This window comes from Melozone crissalis, unplaced genomic scaffold (assembly GCF_028551555.1).
Source record: "Melozone crissalis strain CALT ecotype California unplaced genomic scaffold, PUWL_Pcris_2 ptg000042l_1, whole genome shotgun sequence".
NCBI lineage: Eukaryota > Metazoa > Chordata > Aves > Passeriformes > Passerellidae > Melozone > Melozone crissalis.
The window spans coordinates 13753159-13777131 of record NW_026535820.1 but is presented as its reverse complement, the minus strand read 5'-3'; the positions used below and the strand labels follow the sequence as shown (position 1 = coordinate 13777131).

The following is a 23973-nucleotide window of genomic DNA, read 5'->3' as shown; positions in this document are numbered from 1 at the left end:
GCGTACAATATAGGTCACAGAAGATTATTGTCTGTATTTTTTAACTTCACCCTGCATACTGCTAAACTTTGTGGCAGGAACGCCTTCCAAAAATGTGGCTCAGTGCAAAAACTCCCACTGGTCCAGTGGTAAAGCAGTTGAAAGTATGAACATGTATTTGGCTCCTCCCTGTCTGAAAGACCACAGAAAAGTGTATTCAAATAACTATTTTTTTTTCCCTTTGGGAGCATCTTAAATAGATCCATAAATAAAATACCTAAATACATTTACAAAGCTGTGGGAATTATGCTACAGAGAAACGTTATTTTATAATCTCCTTGATAACAGTTTGGAGAACTTGTGTGAAATAAGATTGTATCTTACCAACAACAATAAAATAAGTAATGCTAATACTTCCTAGCAAAGTGCTGGTGTGATTTCTTAGTGCTGAATCAGAGAGATATGTCTGAAATATTCCAAAACTGTGCAGAGTTCTATTACATATGAAAAATCAGCTTTGAAACTATTAATCAGCTTCAGCTATGAAGACAGCAAAAGCAAAAAAAAAAAAAAAGGAAGATTTTACTTGTCTCTTTCTGTTAGAAAGACTGGAAAAGGAGAAAACCAGCCACATTCTACCAAGTCATATAAGCTTCAGCAATTTTATCTTTCAATGAAAATGATACACATATGGGGGGGGTGAACAGAGGAGCTCAAGAAGGTTGAGTTAGAACTTTTATGTAAATGAATAAGAAGCAATTAATACAAGAAAATTATACTTCATAGTGTTAAAATTAAATATCTTAATTTCTGAGTGATCACAATTACATAAGTTTGTACAAAATGAATTATTACATGATTTTGTGCAAAAAGAAACAACAAAAAAATTTCTCAGCATTAAACTGAAATGAAATTATACACAATAACCATTCAGTTATAACAGATTTTTACAGAAATGCCAATATAGATGATGAGATTCCCAGGGAACCTGGAGTTTTTCTGTGCAAGAGACTGAATACAACAACACTTCAAGCTCATTCTATCAGGATAATATGAAATATGAAACTACAAATTATTGTTTGTCAAAGTTAGAATTAAACTGTTTCCGCTCTTAATTAGGATATCTTCTTCTTTAGAGCGAGAGGACAATTACTGTGTGTCTCTCTCTCTGCCAACAGAATCTTTCTCCAGCACATTCAGTCAGATCCTTTAGCATATTAAAAGAAGAAGTAGTATAACAGAAGAGTTGCCTTGACTCAAAACCCAGGCGAAATCTAGAAAGCAGACTCACTGGGGAGGAGGTAATGATTTCTTTCTAAAAAAAAATACTACATCAAGAGGAATTTTGGTTGCCTGGTTAAGGACCCAGAAGTCAGAAAATGTCATGGTTAATACCCTAAGCAAAACCCTACTACTGCCCTCTGGTGCACATGCATCCAGTGACTCTCTAGGTTTCTGACAGCGCATCCTTTATGTGAGACTACAACGTGTATTTTTCAGCAAAAATATTATCATTTTTATTATAAGGAAAAATCATTATTCCTTGTACACAGATATGGTACATTAACACTGAAAGCATCTTGCATGTGAACTATGAACTCTCAGGAGTATAATGTTGTCCAAAAGTTGATGTTATTTTTTTAAAGTTTCCTAATCTGGGATTATATAATTGGCAAGAAGCTATGAGTGTGTTTTTCTTTAAACATGAGACATCGTGCTTCACTCACTATGCCTGAAAGCATAACAGGAGGGCTAATTCCAAGTTCCAGAGAACAGATGCATACAGTTTGCAGCAGCAAAATTTACTGGTATATAGGACACGCTGTCCTGCAATATTTAATTATTATTCCAGTTTCTTCTGTCATAGCATGGCTTCTGAATTTCCTCACTGGCTCTCAGTGAGAGAGTTCTGCTATTCCCCTTAGAACAGCACTCCCCACTTAATAAATTCTACCCCCACCCATGATCAGCAGCTAGAAACTCTACTGCAGTAGAGTCAACTATATGTCACGTACACAATTTTGGGGAGCTGGATGTTCAGTATTTGTCCAGTCTTATTCAAGGCTATTTACGAGACAATGCAGATCACTTTGCACAGGCTGCCAAAATAGTTCTTTCACTGATGGGTGGTATCAGAAAAAGTATGCAGAATGTATTTCATTCTAATATTCTACATTACCACAGTACTCTGAAAATGCAGTCTATATAAGATTTCTGTTGTAACATCTAAAACTTTTAAAGTACATTTTAACCTATAAAAGAAAAATCAGTATTCTGAAGAGATCAGACAGGGATTACTTAATGTATTTCTAGCACTCTAGAACTTCACAACTGTTCTTCTAGAGCCAAGTCCTAATAGAACTTTTGGAATTCAGGAGCTTTTTATCATTTTCAATTGAACAGCTCAGTCACATACTAAGAAACTCAGGAGGACCCAAAGAAAGTACTAAAGATACCTTTTCTCCTTTCTGTTTTGGAACTACCCGTTCTGACTCCTTATCACACTTGTTGCCCAACAGTATTACGTCCACTTCATCACCTGCTTTCTAAAAGAGAACCAGCATTAATAAATGTCAAGTAAGAAAAAAGCAAACAAAAAAAACCCTTCACCTAAAGTTCACACTAACCTTCAGCACTCCATTTCCTTGAAAGTAAAGGCTAAATTCTCTCATGACCTTCGTATGTGCAAATATTTTCCACCAGTTATTGGGATTTGGAGGAAAACAGCAAGAATGCAAAGAGCAGAAAAAAGCTACCTGGAAGTGCCACGTATAATTTCCAACCTCTTTCATGAGATATAAAGTATATGGTGCATGGGCACCATCTTCTGATGAATGCTCCAGCTTGAGGCTTTAAAGTGACTGGAAATGCCCTGAATTCACAGACACTGCCCTACTAAAAGTAATAGATTCATGGATTAGCATATGACTCTGCTCTACATCCAGCACTCACAAGTAAAAGGGAAGGAATTAGTTGCACCTGAAAGAACACCTCTCTGTGCTTCACTTTTGCACACAGACAGTAAAATTACTTTCAAAGTGTTCAAACTCAACATAAAAGCCTGATTATTCCAAGACACTAGGAAGAAGGCAATAGATTTTAACGAAGTAAAATTTTAAAACCTCATTGATTTTAAAAGGAAGAAAAATCTACCTTTTTGACCTTGTCTCCTTCTCTGTTCCTCTAATCCACTCGCATGCATGATGACTGTGAAATGCACTGGGTTTTTCACATCAGTGTTATTTTAAGATAAGTCATTATAACTATACGTGACTGGAATAATGACAAGAAAAGGGAATAATTCTGCAACAGCATGTGGAATTTGAAAACTGACATTCATTGTGAAAATCATAACATTTAAAACTGCTTTTGGTGCTTAAATGGAGGACACTGAGGGTCTCAATCGAAAAACAATTGAAGCTACTGTAGTTGATGGCATGGCTTTTATTCTGGAGGTACATGCTCCCACAGCTTCCCTGATGACTCAAAAGGCCTGGTCTCAGGCTGCAGATCTCTTTACAGGGACTTTGATGAAATCTCTGATCTCTGTCAAATGCTAAACTTTTGCAAATTTGCCATAAGACAAAATCCCCTACAACTATACACAGAAAAACCTCTATTCATTAAAGGATGAGAGAACACTATTTTTAGTCTGTTTCTACTTTTACAACAATTTGAAGACTTCATCAGTAGGCAAAATTTAATATTAAGGGACACTATTTCTTTTTTCTTATTCCATTCTCCTCTTAGAATCATCTAGACTTATTTCATACCCACAATTTACTAAAATGAAGTAAACTTCATAAGAGTGCAAAGTAGAGGCCTAAAATAATGAAGTATTCTAACCTGGATTAATAGACCAAAACACTGGCTGTTTCAGAATGCATTGAAGCTTCACTCATTAAAATCAGTGGCTCTCCTACATAAAACCACATATATCAGTCCCAAAATAGGCTAAATAGAAAATTAAATCTCATGATGTAATCAACCTTTAATTTGGAAGTATACTGAAGGTTGATGAAGGTTTTACAAGTGACATTTGACTTCACGGCGAAGTTAATGTCTAGAGGGAAATATTTTATACTGCATGCACAAACCAACTAAATTAATTCTGTAGCTTAATTTCTGTATTAACAGCACAAATTTTTGCAGTAGGAATGTTCTTTCTAAACAGCTTCAAACAATAACAACATTTAAATGAGGTTTGAGGTACCAGGCCTTTCAGGAAGTTTTTATTACGACTACCAATCACAAAATATTTATTTCTGCAAATAACTGCTGTTTCTACATCAATACAATGTATTAATGTATTTGCACTTTGGATCCTCCACCAAAGCACTTACGGTTCTCCTTTTTTAAAGATGGTATCATGCAGTTTCATGCATTTAGAAAACTGAAGACTGTTAGTCAAAATTATGTCCATTTTAAATTCTGAAAACTGATTATGTAGGATGTCTTAAAAAATTAAATCAATATGTCTAGGCAGAAGTTTTACCATGTGCTCAGCTGGCATAAAAACTGCACGGATACACTGATTTCAACTGTCCAAAAATATGGCTATTCAGTGCTTCCAAAAGCTTGCTGTATATTTTCATGCTCTGTTATTTATAGCTCAGGAATAAGCTTTCCAAATGCAAAATCTATAGCTAAAAAGATGAAGGCTATTTTACAGTTAAAATCCTATTATGCAAGTCAGCATTGAATAAGCTCATAGACTCAGGAAACATTTCCCCCCCATATTATGGAAAAGTACTATTAAAAATCATCAATTTCATCAAGACAGAAATAATTTTTTTCCAGATAAAGTTTTACTCCAGTATCTCAAAAAATGCCAATTTTTGGTTCACTCTCTCACATTTTCTTTGCATTTTAACATTTCAACGTTCACATTTTACTGAAGGTTAAAATAAATATAATCTGAACCTGGAGAATACCTACAGTACTATATTTTGAGAAGGAAAACATCATCATTGTATTTTTCTGAAAAAAATGGAGTCAAGAGATTTACTGAGACTGACCAAGCCTTCTCAAGTGTTTGGCACAGCTTGGAGCCACCATGTTTTGCCAGAAGGGTTTTTTACCCACTGGGTTCCCAGCCAGCTGGATTTGGCAGCAGCAGGAGCCAGGCTGCTCTGAGCAGTGGCCACGGGAGGGAGCAGCAGCAGAGCCTCAAACTGAGCAGTGCCACATCCTGGAATCGGAACACTGGACACTCACATCACAGTCCCACAGGCTCTGTAGCACACTGCTGACAGGGGCCACCCACCCATGCCCTTCACCCCACTGCTTAATGTCCACCCAGCCAGGGAAATACACAACCTCACTATGAGGCTATTCACAGAAATCAAAATTGCAAAAGCGAAAATATCTTGCTCATTCCTTTTGTATATAATTTGTCTGGGGATTTGGGTGGGTTTTTTTTCAAATGTCAGGTCTTTTCTTCCTACAGATTTTATTTTCCAGAAGTGCTGTGAATTTATGTGAGTATGAAAAGTAGCAGACACCTTTTCTATGAGAAAACTACACCATATCTGTACTTACAGACTATTGGAAGGAACTATCCCTTCACTTCTTAAATGGTGAACACAGACCTACGAAGAATGATCCCAACCTCCCCTGCAGCAAACTCCCCATGATGATTATGAGCTCCTTGTATAAAGCTATCTATCCAGGGATACATCTTCCAGAACACCACATTGTCCCTTCACCACATCTCCAGGGTGTAGCTGTGAAAGGCTGCTTGACAGTGATGCTCATTAATTGCAGTTTGAAAAGGCAACAGAAGTTTGTTTGTAGGTCCAAACAGTGAAACTGAGAACCCATACCTGACAAATAAACTATGGGAATTCTTAAATAGTCTGTATTTGAGGAAGAAATGTAGCTTTTCACATTTGAAGAAGATGTACATGGTCAAATATCAAGATGAAGGCAGAGCTGGAGCAGGCCATAAAACTGGGAAACTTCATCTTCTTACTCATTAGACAATGACACTAGAAACCTACCCTTTGCAGTATGAAGAACAACTTGTTAGAAATAGATTGTCCTCATGTCCTCATGAAAGCATCACATGAGCAGTGTTCATATTAGGATTGCCAAACATCTCTTCCCACATATTTTCCTAAGTGCTACTTTATGACCTCCATTACAAATGCCTGGTTTCCAGGACTTCGGTGGAAATAAATGACTGATCAAATTCATTTGTCTACTAGTAAATTTAGAATGCATTAGATATAAACCAATTTATCCCAAAGCCAACCCAAGACTACAGATAAACCAATTTAATAAAATGGCAAGAGCAAGAATTTTAAGTTCTAATCAGAGCCATAATGACAAACCCATCTATCAATTGGGACAATTCAATCTTTTGACATCAAGCTTTCCCACCTGAGGAAGAAAAACTGAGAAGAGTTTCAAGTCAAACTAATTTGCACCTGTAAAGCAGTTTGCTGTACTGCTTTTATTTAAGTATGATGCTGAAATACAGTCTAGTCTCCCAAATGCACCAGAGGAACCAAACCAAAAAAGGGCACTATGCAGAAATGAGAGCAACTCAGTAATTCATACAGTTCATAGCCTGATTGAGGGATCACTTCTTCAGGTAGGAAAAATAGCAAGTTAATGTATTAAAAAACACTAAACTACTGTAACCAAGACTTGCTCAAGAAAAGAAAATTATCTTCTCCATGCAGAAAATTCTGTGATGGCAGACAATTTCCAGCACAGAGATAATTGTTAGGAGCTGGTATTGCCACCTTGATGGCCACATCAGAAGACTAGCACAATTAAAACAAATTCAAGGTATTTAGAAGTAAATTATAACCTACCACCTATGTCAACCATTTTTGGAGACCCAGAAGCTAATGAAGTGATTTAGCTGGCAAGGACTTCTAGAAGTTAGCTGGTCTAGTCTTCCACTCAAAGATGGGCCAACTTCAAAATCAGGTCAGGTTGTCAGGTTACTCAGGGTCTTGTTGAATGAAATTTTAAGTGCCTCCTTTAAGTGATCCTCTCTGGGCATCTATTTGAACATTTGAGCCACTCTATCGTGAGGAACCTTTTGCCAATGTTAGCTGGAATCTTGTTCAAAACATCCTGGAAAAAACTGTTTTCTGCAAAATGATTTGGTACACAGCTGCTTGCATTTATTTAACTTTCAAAGGCCAAGCAGCATCAGCCTTTCAGAGCAGGTGCATACAGCAGCTAAAAGCCAGGTCAGCAGGATGAACACTTTCATAAACCTGCAATTCTACAAATAAAGAATGGTTTCAGGTTCCAAAGTTATCTTCCTGCAATTACCATGCTCCTAATGAATGCATTACAAATCCAATATTCCTATATTGGACTTGCTAGTAACATCCTAAAATATTAATCTGTGTATGAGTATATTTTTCTAGCAAGCTTTAAAAAAGTACAGTTATGTTACTTAGTTCCCTCTAGTTCTGAATTCAAATTTTACAGCAATACAGACATGGAAGCATATTTGTGTCTTGTACTTCCTTGGACAATAATTCATTTTTAATAGTGAAGCTGCTGTATTCCACACTTAAACTAACTGAAATATAATGAGAACATTACTGGTAGTCTGATTGTAATTGCACTGACTGGCCAGTTTTTATAAAATCAATGGGAGTTTTTAAGAATACTAAATTGCTTGGATTGTTATTTTCAATTGTTGCAAAAATGGCTTAGCACACTGAACAGATTTTTAAAAAACTTTCTGTTTTAAAATCTTTATGTGCAAAGAACCAAAAAATGAGAGCATAATGTAATAACTGAATTGCCTCCAAAATTCCTGTTTGACTGGTTCAGGTGCAAGCTTTACACCTATTAGTCTGGTATTTAGTGAAGTCTGGATTCTCTCTGTTTCCCTTTTAAAAACTTATTTATTTTTTCTACACTTGCATAATTTAAATGGTGCTGTAGCAACAGTCATTTTGATTTTGGGCATTTGTACGGAATTAAATACTGGTTTATATTCACAGACCAAAGCAAGTGCAAGGAATGTCACCGACCTCCAGGAAGTAATTAATTTTCATGAAATGCCCTGTCTTTTAACAGTTATTGCTTAAAAACATTTCTTTTGCAATGAATAGCCCCATATATTTTCACCAAGACACTTCAGAAATTGATATCCCACTAGGACTAAATTAAATTTTTTATTACTATCTAGCTCTATTACAACACTAATTGCTGGTTTTGAGATTGGTACAATCAATCATGCAATTTACATTCCTAGAAATTGTTTTAGACTGAGTATTTTCCCATTTTTTAGACTTTAAACTAACAGAAGTACCTTCAGGGGTTAAGATTAAACAGTCTAAGTATTAATACCTTGAGTATATTACATGAAAGCTTTTAAAATGTCATGAATGGAGAGCAGGCCTGTGCAAGTGTCATTTCCTGATTGACTCAATCAGATCTAAACCTGTATGGTGGCCACAGGAGCTGCTCTCATTCTTCCCTCCACCCTGGCCATACAGCCCTGATACCTTCTTGCTGGTTATGGCTGTGCACTGTAGGCCACTGAATCCATCACCCTGTTGATCCAATTGAAGATGACAGGACAATATGACCCCACTGGAGCCAGTGTGAAGCCAGAACAATATTTTATGTTGAAAGATAGATAGATGGATGATAGATAGATAGATAGATAGATAGATAGATGGATGGATGGATGGATGGATAGATGGATGATAGCTAGACAGACAGAAAAGGATATATGCAGGTAATCTACATTTTCAGTTTCAGGTAATGGTAAAACTCCTATCATACTGTTTGCTGAGCTAAATCTATGCTAGCCATGAAACTGTACAACCAGTGGCATATCTGGCTGTGACTTTTGTTTGGCCAATAGAAGAAAGGCACATGCTTTTTTTAAAAAAGTAAAAAAACAGATGTGTTAGTTTAAAGTTTGTGCAGACAAGCCAATAAGAATATTGTGTCATCGAATCTCCTTTGTAACACACTACTGAAGTTAGGCTTTGTTATCACTAAGACTTTTAAGATGCCTCTAAGGTCAAGAACAATGATTTACTAGGTTACCAGAGTAATGTTTTTAAAAATGAGATAATGTGCATGTAATGTTTTCCTAAGGGTATAAGATATCCCATGTATATACTATTGGATATATGATCATGTGTAATTCATTAATTCAGCTGTATACTGAGGCTGTGAAGAGAGAAAATAATGCATTTGATGGTTTTATTTCAGGCCCCCTTTCCCAAGATGAAAAGCCCCCTTTCCCATCCACCCACACCAAATCACAAGAGTATTAAAAAACTTGCCTTAAACTTTACTTGATTTTGATCAATGGAGAGCACTACCTTGCTTGTATTCTTACACCCCCTTCCACAAGCAAACTAACTACAAACTGCTGTGCTACTGCTGAGGGGCAATACCACTGCTCCCTACAGCCTCCTCAGGAGGGAAAGTAGAGAGAATGACACTGATCTTTTTTCCCAGGTATCAAGAGACAGGACACATGGGAACGGCTCCAGGTTGTGCCAGGGATATTCAGACTGGACATTGGGAAGCATTTCTTTACTAAGCCAGTGGTCAAACACTGGAACAGGCTTCCTAGAGAGATGGTCAATTCCCCAAGCCAAATTAAGAGGCATCTGGGAAATGCTCTCAATAACATAATTTAACTTTTGGTCAGTGCTTAAGTGGTTGGGCACCTGGGCTAGATGATCATTGAAGGTCCCTTACAGCTGAACTATTCTAGTCTAAAACTGCCTTGCCTCTACCTAATAGAGAACACATTCAGAGAGACCTACCAAAAAAGACTTGGAATACAGGGTTAGAGTCAGCTGAATGATCTCCTGTCTAAGGGCTTGCCCATGCCTCTGTCCCTTCACACTGTTTCCAGACACTCATCTTCTGGTCTTCCTACTCTTACCTGTTTACTTTCCTGCAGTCCCAGTAAGTGTCAGACCTTTCTATGAGCCCTTCAAACTCACTAATAGAGCAGAAAAACCACTCAGCTTCTTTTGCTGGGTTAGTTTTCTACCACATTAGGAAGTCAGAGCAAAGCACAGAGGGCTCAGACAAGCTCCAGTGGAACACATACCCTGTCTGGCAGCCATGTGCTGTTGAATCACTTCCCATGTCACATGAAAGCACGTATTTCTGACTGCAGCACCACGAGCAGCTGAGCTAACCAAACAGCCTCCCACCCCACTTCCTCCCTCTTGAAACCATCCTCTCCAGGAATATGCAGCAAGGACAAAGAGGATATTTAATTCCTTTGATCTTGGGATGAGGTAACTACACTGAAGTAATGAAATTAGGAAAGGGAAATCACTGGCTGTGATACAGAATTTTGATATGAAATCTAATTAAAATCCCAGGATGAGCTCATGCAGACTATCTATGCTTAGCCACAACCAGTGACAAAAGCACCACAATACAGCATGCACAAAGAAGGATTGGAAGCTATGTTTTAGAAGTACTTCAGAAAACATTCTTCCATCAACAGGGGCTTACCTAAATATAAGCCATGTTACAGTTTCAGATGACAGTAATTCTACTATCATACTGTGTGCTGAGTTAAATGCAAGAAATTCTGATTAGAAACATACAGGAACAAGAATACCTCTCATGCAGTCAATTAAAATGACACATTAATTACCTTCATTTAGTGATCAATTGCTGACAGATATATTTACCTCATATATGTCATTTATCCAGATTGTTATACTTTGAAAACTCTTCAGATTTGTGATGTCATATACGAGAACAAAGCCTTGTGCACCACGGAAATAGCTGGTACTAAGTGTGTGGAACCGTTCCTGGCCAGCAGTATCCCTGAAGGAAATTGTAACAAATCACACACATACAAACAAACAAACAAAAAAGAGATTATCAGACTGCAGAACCCCCAAGAAAGATTACTTTACTCTAAGGAGTATTGTTCAAATTTTAAATTATGTACTCTAACACAAAAGGAAAAAGAAAAAACACAGATGACAGAAAATCTGGGCGCCAGATATAGCAATTAAAAGAAATACACTGGAAATTCATTCTGTATGATACAGTCCTACTAGGGAAGCCAAGCCAGTGGCTGAAACTTGACAGTAATGTCAAGTCCACCATTCCTTCTTTATATAAATAATTCAGGTGATAAAAAGATAAGATGTCAGATGACATCCCTATATTTTGATAACCCCTTTCTCAACTGTGATACAAACAACAACCTGGTTTAGATGGAAGACAGGTTTTGGGAAAAAGCCATAAAATAAAAGGACATGCTCATTCTTACATGTAATGCCAAAACTTGAGGAAACAAACACAAATGGGATCCCTCAATCTGCTTCAGGACATGTTGGCTACAAAGCACCATCCCTGAAATGTTTCTACACTACTACACCAAGCAAGAGGAACAAATGAGACAAGCTCCAAGCTTTGTCCCAGTCCCAGAGACATGACATCACTGGCATGAGTGAAACCTGATGGAAAATAAAATGAATAAGAAAGGTGCATGGCCAGTGGAAGCAAAGTCAGGTGACATGGAAAGAGATTCTGTCTGTCACTGTATGGAGAAACTGTGTGGAGCTGAAGCTGACAGAAACATGGGAGACAGAAATTATTTTCAAATATATGAATGGCAAAAGGCAGTGTAGAAATAACATGAGCTCTTTACAGGATGAGAATGATCACCTCACCTAGAGGGACATGGACAAGCAGAGGTGTTTAATGCATTCTTTGTGTTCAACACAGATCTGACAGACCAAGGGGGTCTCAGCACCCTGAGCTGGAGGACCATGACTGTGTGAATGATCAACACCCAGTTGACCCTGAAATTGTGTGGGATCTGCTTCTCCAGCTGGCTCCCTACAAACCCATGAGGACTGATGGAATTCATCTGAGAATTCTCAAAAAGCTGGCTGATGTCATCACAAAGCCTCTCTTGGTTTTTAAGCAGTCTTGGGAGTCTGGAGAGTCCCAGCTGACTGGAAGCTGCGTAAAGCCGTCACAGTTTTCAAGAAGGGCAAGACCCTGGAAACTACAGGCCTGTCAGTCTCACTTCAGTGCCCAGTAAAATAATGAAAAATATTACTCTGGGAGATAAACCTGCACGACAATACAGTCATTGGCCACAGACAGCACAGCATGCCAAAGTCCTGCTTGTTGAACCTGACTTCCTTCTCTAAAATGGTAATCCACCTAGCTGATCTAGTAAAGCCAGTAGATGTGATCTTTTTGGACTTCAAAAGCAAAACTTTTGGTACTGTCTGTCACAGTACCCTCCTGACCAAATGTCCAGCACACAGCTGGATAGCCATGCTCAGTGATGGGTGAGATGCTGGCTCACAGGTTGGGCACAAAGGTTACAGTGAATGGGGTGATCAGGCTGGGGTCTGGTCACCAGAGGGGTTCTGCAGGGCTCCATCCTCAGCCCACTTCTCTTCAACATCTTCATTAACCACTGGGATGCAGGATTCAAAGGGACACCAAGTTTGCCAAAGATACTAAATTGGGAGAAGCTGTTGACTCCCTCCAGAGCAGAGAGGCCCTGCAGAGAGACCTCAACAAATGAGAGGACTGGGCAATCACCAACTGCATGAAATTTAACAAAGGCAAGTGCCGGATTCTGCACCTGGGATGGGGCAATCCTGGTTTTGTGTGCAGACTGGAGAATGACTTGCTGGAAGGCAGGGCTGCAGAGAGGGACCTGGGGGTCCTGGTCACTGGCAATTTGAACATGAGCCAGCAGTGCCCCAGCAGCCAAGAGGGCCAAGCATGTCCTGAGGTGCATCAGGCACAACAGCACCAGCCAGGTACGGGAGCAGATTGTCCTGCTCTGCTCGCTCTGGGGCAGCCTCAACTCGAGTGCTGGGGGCAGGTTTGGATACCACAATATAAAAAAGACATTAAACCCTTAGAGAGCATCCAAAGGAGAGCCATGATAACAGGAGAAGCCATACAAGGAGTGTCGGAGGTCACTTGGTTTGTTCAGCCTGGAGGACACTGAAGGGAGATCTCATTGCAGTCCAATTTCCTCACAAGGGGAAGCAGAGGGGCAGGTGCCAATCTCTTCACTCTCATGACCAGTGACAGGACTTGAGGACATGGCCTGAAGCTGAGTCAGGGGCAGGCAGGCTGGCTATCAGGAAAAGGTTTTTCACCCAGAGAAAAACCTTTGTCACCTATTGACCATGACAAAAGTTCAAGAAGCATTTGAACAATGCTCTCAGGCACACGGTGTGATTCTTGGTGTCCTGTGCAAGGCCAGAAGTCAGATTCAATGATCCTGATGGTTCCCTTCAAACTCAGCATATTCTATGATTCTATGAATTATGCCTTAAAACTATAAACAAGCCTCTATTATTTTTGCATTAAAGCCTGAGATGAAATAAGTGCAGATTAAATACTGGTCAGATAATTCATACACAGATTTACTCCTTGACAAGTTAAATACTGGTATATAGAGATAATCTTCAGTACTAGATGCCTGGAGAGCCAGGTGTCAGAAGCCCTACATAACCTTTAGAAAAATTTCAAAACCATAAAGAATGCACGTTCCCAAAGATTCCTCTTATCAAAAGTAATTTTTCTTGTTGACCCTTTTGAACATACATTTGATGGGCAATGAAATGTAACATCCTCTTGCTTTGTCACTTTCCTCAATGCTTCCACACAATTAAATACACTTCAAAGGGATCACAGACCTGCACTTGTTTGCATGCTGCAAGTTTTATTGCTAATGCAACCCGGTGACAGCCCTCTTTTTAACTTCCATTAGTTGTTGCAAAAAAACAGTACTCTCCCAGGCTAAATTCAATTTTTAAAATTTTCTAGTAGGAGCACCTGCACCTTATGGAGTCACACAATTCAAAGTAGATGAGATTTTTCACGTCATAATGCAATTTAGTTCCTTTCTTCTGTGATACTAATTAAAACTTACCATATTTGAAGTTTCACTGTTGTATCATTAAACATTACTGGCTTTACTTTAAAATCAATGCCTAAAAGAAAAAAGGAAAATCTGTAACATTTCTCATAATAACATGGATTCTCTTTGAAGATTGTTTCTCAGCTCTAGTTATCATGCAATTTTAAACAGAAAGTGAAAAGGAACAATACCATAGAAAGAATAACTAGCCAACCACATACACTCAAAATGGAAGCTTTAAAAGGAAATTATTCACCGCTGAGTGCCAATACATTGCACAAATACAACACAAAGCAATGCCAATACCAAGCAAAGAAAGGGCAGGTCAAAGCAAAGGTGAAGATACTCTGAAACTACAATTAAGTATTACCATGGATTGGCAAGGGACATGACAGCAGTTTCATGGCCTATGCACAGCAGCACATTGTGCAAATACACTGGTGATTTTCAAGAGCATGGCAGCTACGAGTGGGAAGGGAAAAATGCTTACAAAGCAGCTGTCACATGTGCAACACAATTTTTCTGTCCTTACTTCCAAATCCCTAAAAAAATATCCAGGTGTACATGAGCAGAAATAGGACTGGCCTGTACACATTAAATGCAAAGACGAACATACATGGGATTTAATTCAAAATGAAGAGGAATGGCTCTACAGGCTAAATCAGATCCAGAAAGCCAATGCTAAAAGCAAGCATTAACACTTAAAATCAATGCACAATGTTGTCTCTACGTACACTACAGATCCTTCCTCAAAGATATTTTCCTTATGATTGATAGTGTTTTCCTTTATTGAATTGTCAAATTAGTACTCCAGATGTGTTAGATGGTACCGAAATTTATGAGCTGTTGAAGTTCCAGTTCTAAAATCAGAATCTGCAAGCTATCAGCTGCTATCTTAGAGTGACATATTTTTGCAGAGTAAAGCATTGTTTCTCTTATTACTTCATTGTTTGAAATACCATTTGATAATTTCCATGACTGCTTTTGTCCCCCACTGAAAAACAATTAGGCTATTTTTGTCAATTATAGCAAATGAAGTTAAGGTAACATTGTGACAGCTGACCATACTGTATGGGCAAAATTCCATAAGATCAAACTACAGCTACTTAAAATTACATTGTCTTTACACCAGTAGTAATGTCATTTGAAGGAACCAAACAGATTGAAAAATCACAAAAATTTTAAGTTAATACCACTGAACTGACTTCTGTAAGAATGTGCAAGCCAAATTACTTTATCAAAGGAAAGCGCCCATGGCAGCAAACCAAAAATGGAGAGGAAATACTCCCTTCCTTTTTACTGACAGATGTATTGTGCACAAAATTTTGACAAGTACACTCTCACATGCATGCACTCACATGCACTTTCAATGCTATTACCATTTTTTTGTGTGTATGTGGGTAAGGGACTTGAGGTGGATTTTAAAAATTATTATGATAATCATGTCCTCCACTTGATGAATTTTCATTGAAGCTTCAATGAAAAGGAAAGACGAAATAATATAATTGGTATTGGTAATTAGTATTAACAAAGCTTCCTTGATGGAATTAATACTGTCAGAAGGAAATGTGATTTAAGTAAAATTTGCTCATGTAAGGTGAAATTCCAACGTGATGGAAAACATTTGCTCCTGAAATTCACATGGTTTTGTTTAATTATCTGTATTATTTTCTACAATTGATGTTGAAGCAGTTGAGAGGGACAGAGTATACACTGGGAGGCTGGAATGTCACTTACAAATGGTGCATTGGGAACACAGCAAAAAATTATATTCCAGACAGGGATTACCACAACTGTAGGGAAAAGTTCTTATTTGACATACATTTTAATAATAAATTGCCTATAAGCTTTTAAAAAAAAAATTGTAAAAAGAGAAGCAGAGTGCTGAATCAGACTAAAACTTAATCTAAATTAAAATCAGGCATATTGACTTCTTAAGTCAACTTCAAAATTTATTGACCTAAAAGGTCAATGAATGTTAGTGAAAAACAGAAGTCAATATGTTCTGCATGCATGAATTGTTCATGTCTTTATATGAAATTTCCAGCAAACTTAGCAAATTGGAAAGACAGAAAAGAAAAATGAGATACACAATGCCAAAGACAGCTCACGGATTTCAGATGCTTTTAAGGCCCACCTGGTATACAACCTGATCAACATAACAAAGCAAGCATTGATTACAGCTCTTAAGATAAATGTTATTGGAATGCAACAGCATGTAGTTGCTTCTTTTAAGCTGTCAAATAAAACCAAGAAGGAGGATGCTGGGTGCAAGCTCTAATTCTGGTTGTTATTTCCAACTTTTATAGCCATTAAAATTTATTTTCTTTATATTCCAAAGAGTAAATAATGCCCATATTAGGACTGATACACTTCAAAGACAATTTAGTCCAGAAAGCATAAAATTAGTCAGCCACAGGGTAATTCAGCTGTGAAATTCCCCTCTCTTCCCTCCCTCTGGCCAACTGCAGAAGTCCTCTTCAAAGAGGTCTTTTGCAGCTAGCCTGGAAAATTACAGAACACTTTTCACCCAAAAGAGTTGGTGCGTTCCCAACAGAAAATGCTCAATAATGCTCAATGCTCAATTTGGATATGTCTATCCAAAGAAAATGCAAGTTTGAGTAGTTTAGCAGGACACAAGAGTGAAAGCATGGACAGAGGGTGGTGAAAGCCCCTGTGCAGGTTCTACCCAGCCCACTGCCTGTCATGCAGCATCTCCAACTCCAGGAACAGGGAAGCAGTTCCTAGCAGCTCCTGTGCCCAAACTGGGCAAGGGCCCAGTGAGATGCAGTGGGTTGTTACTCCTGTTACTCCTAACCCATATTTAACCCAACCCCTCCTAGTCGCTGGTGCATTACTTGCATCAGATTCTTTTCTGAACACATCAAGCAGTGTCTGAAGCAGAGAGGGGTCTGAGCAGTCACAAGTACTGATAATTGCTGGTTTGCTGAGAAAAGCAACTCATGGGATAAGATGGTTTGTTAGTAAAACAAAGAGTGACAAAAATATTCAGTTTTGTTAAAAAAAAATTAATATGTGGATTGCTACTGGCGTTCTTAACACAAGACACATTTACCTTCAATATGGTTCATTTTTGTTGATTACTTTATTCCCTTTTAAAGTAAATATCTGGGAATCTACATAGACTTTTTAATCCAAATGTTGAAGTTTTACCACTTTCAACTATAACAGATTTGGGAGGACTCAGAGCTCTGCAGAAATGCTTCTCACAGAAAACACAGGTCCTGAACACAGCAACCATAACACAGCAAAATAACCTCACAGCCTGTGAGATCACAGTTCTGTTCACTGGTATACAAGGAGGTCCTGCTGTTCACAAACCTCTATGAATTTATAAGCAATACTATTGTTTAAACAAAACCATTTATTCTTTATAATCTATTCATAATACAATGCATCCACTTATGATGCATATAAGTTTAATTAGAAAACTGTAACTGCTGATAATTTTTCCAAACTATGTCATTGATGAGGAGGAAAGGCACCCAGCCTTGAGCATTTAGGTGCTGTATTAAAAACTTTCAATGAAAATTTACAGTGGATGTATTTTTTGCATTTTCTCATAGAATACATCATTTTAGAAACTACTGTAGCCTACTACAAAATGCTTGTCTGTTTTTTTCCCCCTGCAATAACACTAGGATCTCTCCTAGTAACACAAACCTGTGATTCATGATGACATAAAAATGAGACTTTCAACAACCTTTTAACTTCTGTGCCTGTGACCCTCTGCCACCAAGGAAGGTGATGGCACAGGAACCCAGGAAGTTGCAAGACTGCACAGTCAGGATAATCTTCCCTCTACTCAAATCACTGTTTCAATTGGACAGGTAAACTGAAAAATCACCTGAGAGCAGATGAGCATTTAATAGGCTGTACAACAGAAAGGAATCATTTGACTGAGATGCCTGATGAAGCAGGCATCCAAATAAAACCAGTTATTTATTCCAATGGTTATCAACAGTGAGGAAGGAGACATCACAAACTGAGAAAACACTATGTGTCTTCTTCCTTTACATCACTAGGAGCCACAATCTCTAGGACATCCTCTCCATTGCAGCTGTCTCCAGGAAGAAGGAACCTTCCACTTCCAACACTACTCTTCTGGAAGACACTACTCATAATCCCATTTGTTTTCCAACTTCAAGCTCTAAAACACATGGTAAAATGGAATTAAATGGAACACAGTATTTCAGAAATAACTTTAAAAACATGTTCAGGTAGCAAATACCATGTTTGGATTATTCATTAACATTCCAGATAAGCGTTTTTAAAAAAAAAGTTTTTAAATATCTCAATAATAAGTGTCACTAATGAAACTAAAGAGATTAATCTTAGTCCATAAACTGTCACAAAAACTATTATCTTCACTATTCCTTGAAATAGTTCAAGTCACAACTTGGGAAATATATACTTAATAGCATATAAAAGTTTTTTGAATCTGCAGTGGACTGAATCAGGTGTAAAAGAAATTACATCTCAAAATAGTAATCTCATCGTCAGGAATCACCATGTAAAACACATCAACAAAGCTATTATTTATTTTTACAGCCATTCTTTGGTGTTTCTTGCTAAGCCTGGCAACAAGTTGCCTATTATTAGGATCAATTTCCTGACCTTACTGTTGTGGTCTTCCCTCTTTGTCTGTGCTGGTATCAGAAACTGCTTTGTAAGAAAAGGCAAGAAAATAAAAAGTGGTTAAAGTTCAGCCATTCTTATGTGGGCAGGTCAAGTCATCTTGTGTACATTAAGTATTCCCTGAACCAACTACTGCCACAGCTACTGTCTGGTATTTAATTCCACTATGACAACTCCTACCAGATTGAAAGATGTCTAAATGAACTATGCATATTCCAAATGCAGTAATACACAATTTCCTGGCATAATTTAGTTTTTTTCTTCAAAATCAAATCAAATCTAATAAAAGAAAAAATACTCTTACACACAAACTCTTAAAAACCAAAATTTCCCAATGAGGATTTGGGAAAATGTCCACAGCAAATCAAACCACTGTGCTCATATAACACATCTTCATGCTGGAGACAAGGATTTCAGCACATGGACAGGGCAGTGGGGAGCTCCTCATCACCCACCAGCTGCAGCATGTGGGGCCAGCACAGAACTGACATGGTCTGGCAGGGTTAATGATTTCCATCATTGCAACAGCTCTGCTTTAATCATCATGCACGCTGCTAACTACAGTAGAAGATATCCTTAAGCTATTAAAATTATAAACACAAAGTTAAAGCCCTTTCTAGCCTGAAATATTGATGAAATGGGCTCTTTTTACTGACATCTGACAGCTCTCTGAGGTTGGTACCTGCAAGGAGGCTGTAGCCAGGTGGGGATCGGCCTCTTCTTTCAGGCTACAAGTGACAGGACAAGAGAAATTAGCCTCAAGCTGTGCCAGGGAAGGTTTAGGTTGAACATTACGAAGAATTTCTTCACAAAAAGCATGATTAGACATTGGCATGGGCTGCCCAGGGAGGTGGTGGAGTCACCCTGGAGGTGTTTAACTCTGGTTATTATTTCCAACTTTTCAGGGAATGGTCTGTTTGACATGGCAGTGTTTGGTCACAGGTTGGACCCAATGATCTCAGAGGCCATTTCCAGCCTAGCTGATCTGGGGCTCTGTACTGTTTTCTCTGCACCTGCACCGATGTACAGCAGAAGGGCCTCAGTGGGCAGTAAGAAGGAACAAGTCTTCACAAGTTTACCTCAGGAGCAGGTTCCCAACGCCCAGACGAGCAGCAAGGACAGTGTTACAAGCCAGCTCTTGGCAGTGGCTCTGGAGCCAGCGTGACACACGTTCTGACACCCCGGCAAAGGTTTAAGCCGCTGGAGGCGGCTGCAGACCCGCACAACTCAGCTCACGGAGGTTTGACACCTCCTGACAGCGCCGGTCCTGCCGAGTGCCAGCCGCGGGCACCGGGAGGGGAGGGCGAGGGGCGGCAGCGAGGCGGGCGGAGGCGCACGGAGCAGGCGGGCACTCACCGATCGTGGCCATGTACGAAGTGGCGGGAGAGCCGGCGGGAGGCGAGCCGGGCTCCGTGTACCTGCGCACGATGGAGGTCTTCCCCACGCAGGACTCTCCGGCCATCACGATTTTCACCAGCAGCGGCCGCGACTCCGCGGCCGGGCCCAGCCTCGCCATGGCGGGCGCCGAGTGCCGGCCGGGCCGGGCCGCGCCGGGGCGGGGCGGGAGCGGGCCTGGAGCCGCCTCAGCGCCAGCCACTGCCCCGAGCCCGCGTTATGAAATTATGCAAAGATACTCCCTTTTTTTTGTTTTTTTTTTTTTTTTTTAAAGACGTTTCATCACCAGGGAGGAAGCGGGGAACTTTCACAACCCCCATGACGCTTCCCCCGTGAGGTACAGAAATAAACAGTCTGGTTTCACATTTCTTCCTAGCATTAGGTCAGAGGCAGGGGAAACAGGTTTTAAGAATTTCCTCTTTTTCACTTTTAATTTATTGTCATCTGACAGTCAAAGTGACCTGTAACACACACACACATACACAAAACCCAAACCAAAAAACCCCATATCAGCAGTGTAGGTTTGCTGCATGTGTGTCTGGATGGTTTTTTTGCCAGAAATCCCACATTGTCCAGATTATAAAGCCATGGCCATTTGCCAGCATGGGCACGGAACTCATCCAGTGTTATAAATTTAGAAACAGGATATATTTGAATGAAAAGTGCTAACAAAAGTTTGCAAATATTTGTGTCTATCTAGGCCTGCAATGAGTTCCCATGGGATTTCACCTTCAACCCTTCAAGCAACAACTTGATGACTTTATGTATCAGAGCTGTAGATGTGACACATTCGCTTTCTGTGGAGGACAATATAAGATTCAGTGAGCTCCACCTAGCATGATTCAGAATGACAAAATCAGGACCATCAAGGTTGGAAGAGCCCTTTGGGGTCATCCAGCCCTATCATCAACCCAGCACTGCCACTGTAACCCCCAAACCACTAAACTCTATCACCAGGACCAGATACAGACGCCTCTTAAGTACCTCCAGGGATGCTGACTCCACAAATGTCCCCTTATCAAAGGCCAAGTATTATTTCAGGCTTATGTCTCCCTCACCCCTCACATCAACCTGCACCTCAGCTTGACAGTATTGGTCTTGGTCAGCTTTAGGACTTTGTGGTAGAAAATCTCCAAAGGATGTCATCAACCTTTTTCTCAGTAACATTTCCTTCATTGCTGGAAAAATGAGAATTTTTGTGACAGGCTGAGAAATAAGGAGTAGGAAACAACAGATGAAATCAACTGCTGAGTTTGGTGGGCTTTTTAGGAATGATCTCTGAAATGTGCAAAAAACCCAATGCTAGAAAAAAGGCATCAGTTAAAGTGTTTCCATTAGGGACAGAGTAAGGTTATGTATTGATGAGTCTGAATACATTCTTGAGCAACTGTTGGAAAAAGTTGAGCCCACAGGACACTTTCAGGTGACATCTCACATTATGAAGGTGTTTTGGGAGCCTGACTTGTGCAATAAACCAGCAGGCATGTGGCTTGCTTTGTTCAACAAAATAAAGGCTAGGGGGGAATATGGCTACTCTTTGCCAGGGATTCGATTAAAAAGAGGCCAAAAAAGCTGCATAAAATAAAGAATAATATAGCAAATAGATAGATATACACCGACCATGAATATATCTAAGCCAAAATTTGTGAGGGTCCTAATATTTCAGAAAATTCTTGCAGTTGAGGTAACTGGGAGAAAATTCTTCATAAAGGCAAAACGAGAAGAACGTGTTGGCAGGCTGTAACTGCCTGCAGTAGGGAAGGAGTGGATTTCATAAACCAGAACACTTCCTGCGAGAAAGATCCCCTGCTATCTCAGCAGCCCCATCAAGTTCTGCTTTCCCATGCGGAAATTTGAAGTAACCATTGTTTATCCCAAGTCTGAGGGAAGATCAGATGCTGGCATCTTCTGCTATTTCTCATGGGTCAGAGGTGATGGCGCATATAGGGGAACTCCAACACAGATAATGTAACATCAGCAGGCACAGACAAGTGCCTGCAGGCAGCTGTGTGTCTGCCCTGCTCTGGTCCCTCTGTCAGTGAGGCTGCTGGAGCGAGAACAATGGTGCTGTGTCCTATGTCCTGTGATGGCTGCTGTAGCAGGGGGTGACAGGTGCATGCATGTGGGCAGCACACTGCTTTACAGACACACCTTAAGGCTTTGTCTTTGCTGTGGAGCCTTCTCGATTGCCTGCTCTGAGGCTGTCCTTCTCAAAATAGCTTTCTTCAAAGGCAGGCAATGCTGCAGCTGCCTGCAGCACTTAGATTTACATGTGAGCCTGGACTGATGGTGTTAACAAGGATGCTACATTAGCTCAGTCTTTACCCTCTGCTGTTTGTCAGGCCAACCAATTTCAATAAAAAGGCTCTCTGTAGCATTTTGTACGTTCGAGTGTTGATTTATGAGCCATGTGCAAGGCAGGATTCCAGCCAAATTCCTAATAAGACTCCAAATACCCGGGGTTACTGCTGCTCTCAGTGAGTTACAGTATCACTTTTCCTCATATTCCTATCCACAAGGGGACAGTCTTTCCATCTCTTACCACCGACTGAAACCATTTAAAAGTTAGCTCCTTGAAAAACTACCATTCAATGAATGAAATTTATTTTTTTAAAATACATGTTTCGTGCTTCAGAAAAAAGTTCCAGAACTTTATATATATGATATTACTGTACTTACAGGGCTAATCATAAGCAAAGGTAGTTTAATGAAGCTAATAACTTGAAAATAATGACTGTGGCTACAGAATAATCAGTGCAAAGCACAAAATGAAGTTTCCATTATGCTTATTTAGGTATCTTTGGAAAAGAATGTATTTTCTTCTCATTCAGCTTTTTTGATTGTTCACTGACATTTCTTGACTCTACCCAAAAACATGATTAATAGTACTCGTAATAAAGATATAATTTTAAAGGGGGTTTTAGTGGGAGATCTTTGAATTTTCATACAGAAAAATTACTAGATTTATTATAATTTTATAAAATGTTAGATTATGAAAACATCACATTCATTTTCCTTCAATATTTGTGAATTGTTCCAGTTGCTCTCATAGATATGATTCTTACATTTTTGCTTGTTACCTGAAACATTCAGTTTAGAAATAGCTGCTTAATTTACACTGAGTACAGAATACTTTGGGCAAAGCAGATAATGCAATAATTTTAAATTTTCAACCTGCTCACACCTCCTAATTTTCACTATGTGACATATAGCCCCAATCTCTCCTGATAAGATGACAAAGCAGCTGATTTTTCATAGAGCCAAAACCCCACAAAAGTGGGCCAATTCCTCACTGCAGTTACAAAAAGTTCTGTAAAGTGCTCTGAATGCAGGAAGGTACCACAGAGATTCTTCAGCAAAATATTTAATGCAAACCATGCAGCATAATCTTGTCACTAACCCTGCTTTGCACATACTTGCTAGCAACCATCATTAAAAAAAAAAAGTTTAGGAGAAGAACATAAATATGAACCAAAGGTGAAGAAGCAATCTTTTGAAACATAATGGTATTATAACTGGTGCCACAACCTCCTTAATAAATGAAGTTTCCTCCTTCATGAAGTAAAGCTTACAAAATATTGCAAAGTGGTTCAATGTATTCCATCTGAAATTATTTCAATTGGAATATTAGAATACTAATGCAATTACAAATATTAGCAGCATATTCATGAAAGTTTTCCTGAGCTGGAGATATAAGTTAAAAAATGATAATGAGAAGAGTGAGGCTTAATTTGGATTTAAAATGCTCAGTACTAAATCACTGCTCGTGTCAAGATTACTCACTGAATAGATTCTCTTAAGTGACCGAAGTGGAACTTTTTGCTTTCATTTCTGTTAAGATAAAACCACTTCTGAGTGGACAAAATTGAGGTAAATTACTCATGATAGGCAAAACAGGGTTCACTAATCCTTGAATGAAATTTCTTGGCCAACTGTAAAGTATTTTAGTTATTTAGGAGAGAGGATTCTCTGTCAAACCAGTATATAATTTTTAAGATTTCAGAGAATAGGACATTTCTCTCTACACATCAGGATGACTCAAATGT

At 39.1% G+C, this 23973-nt stretch overlaps 1 protein-coding gene across 1 annotated transcript in view; it reads right to left on the bottom strand.

The window, feature by feature from the left end:
• LOC128942572 (ras-related protein Rab-10-like) overlaps positions 1-20048 on the bottom strand; it is a 31953-nt gene extending 11905 nt beyond the window's left edge. The window contains exons 1-4 of the mRNA XM_054285126.1: positions 19889-20048; positions 13886-13946; positions 10647-10785; positions 2436-2525 (exon numbers count right to left, since the gene is read on the bottom strand). Coding sequence (XP_054141101.1) covers positions 2436-2525; positions 10647-10785; positions 13886-13946; positions 19889-20048 — 450 coding nt within the window. The remainder of the gene's footprint in view (positions 1-2435; positions 2526-10646; positions 10786-13885; positions 13947-19888) is intronic.
• Between the last annotated feature and the right edge of the window lie 3925 nt (positions 20049-23973).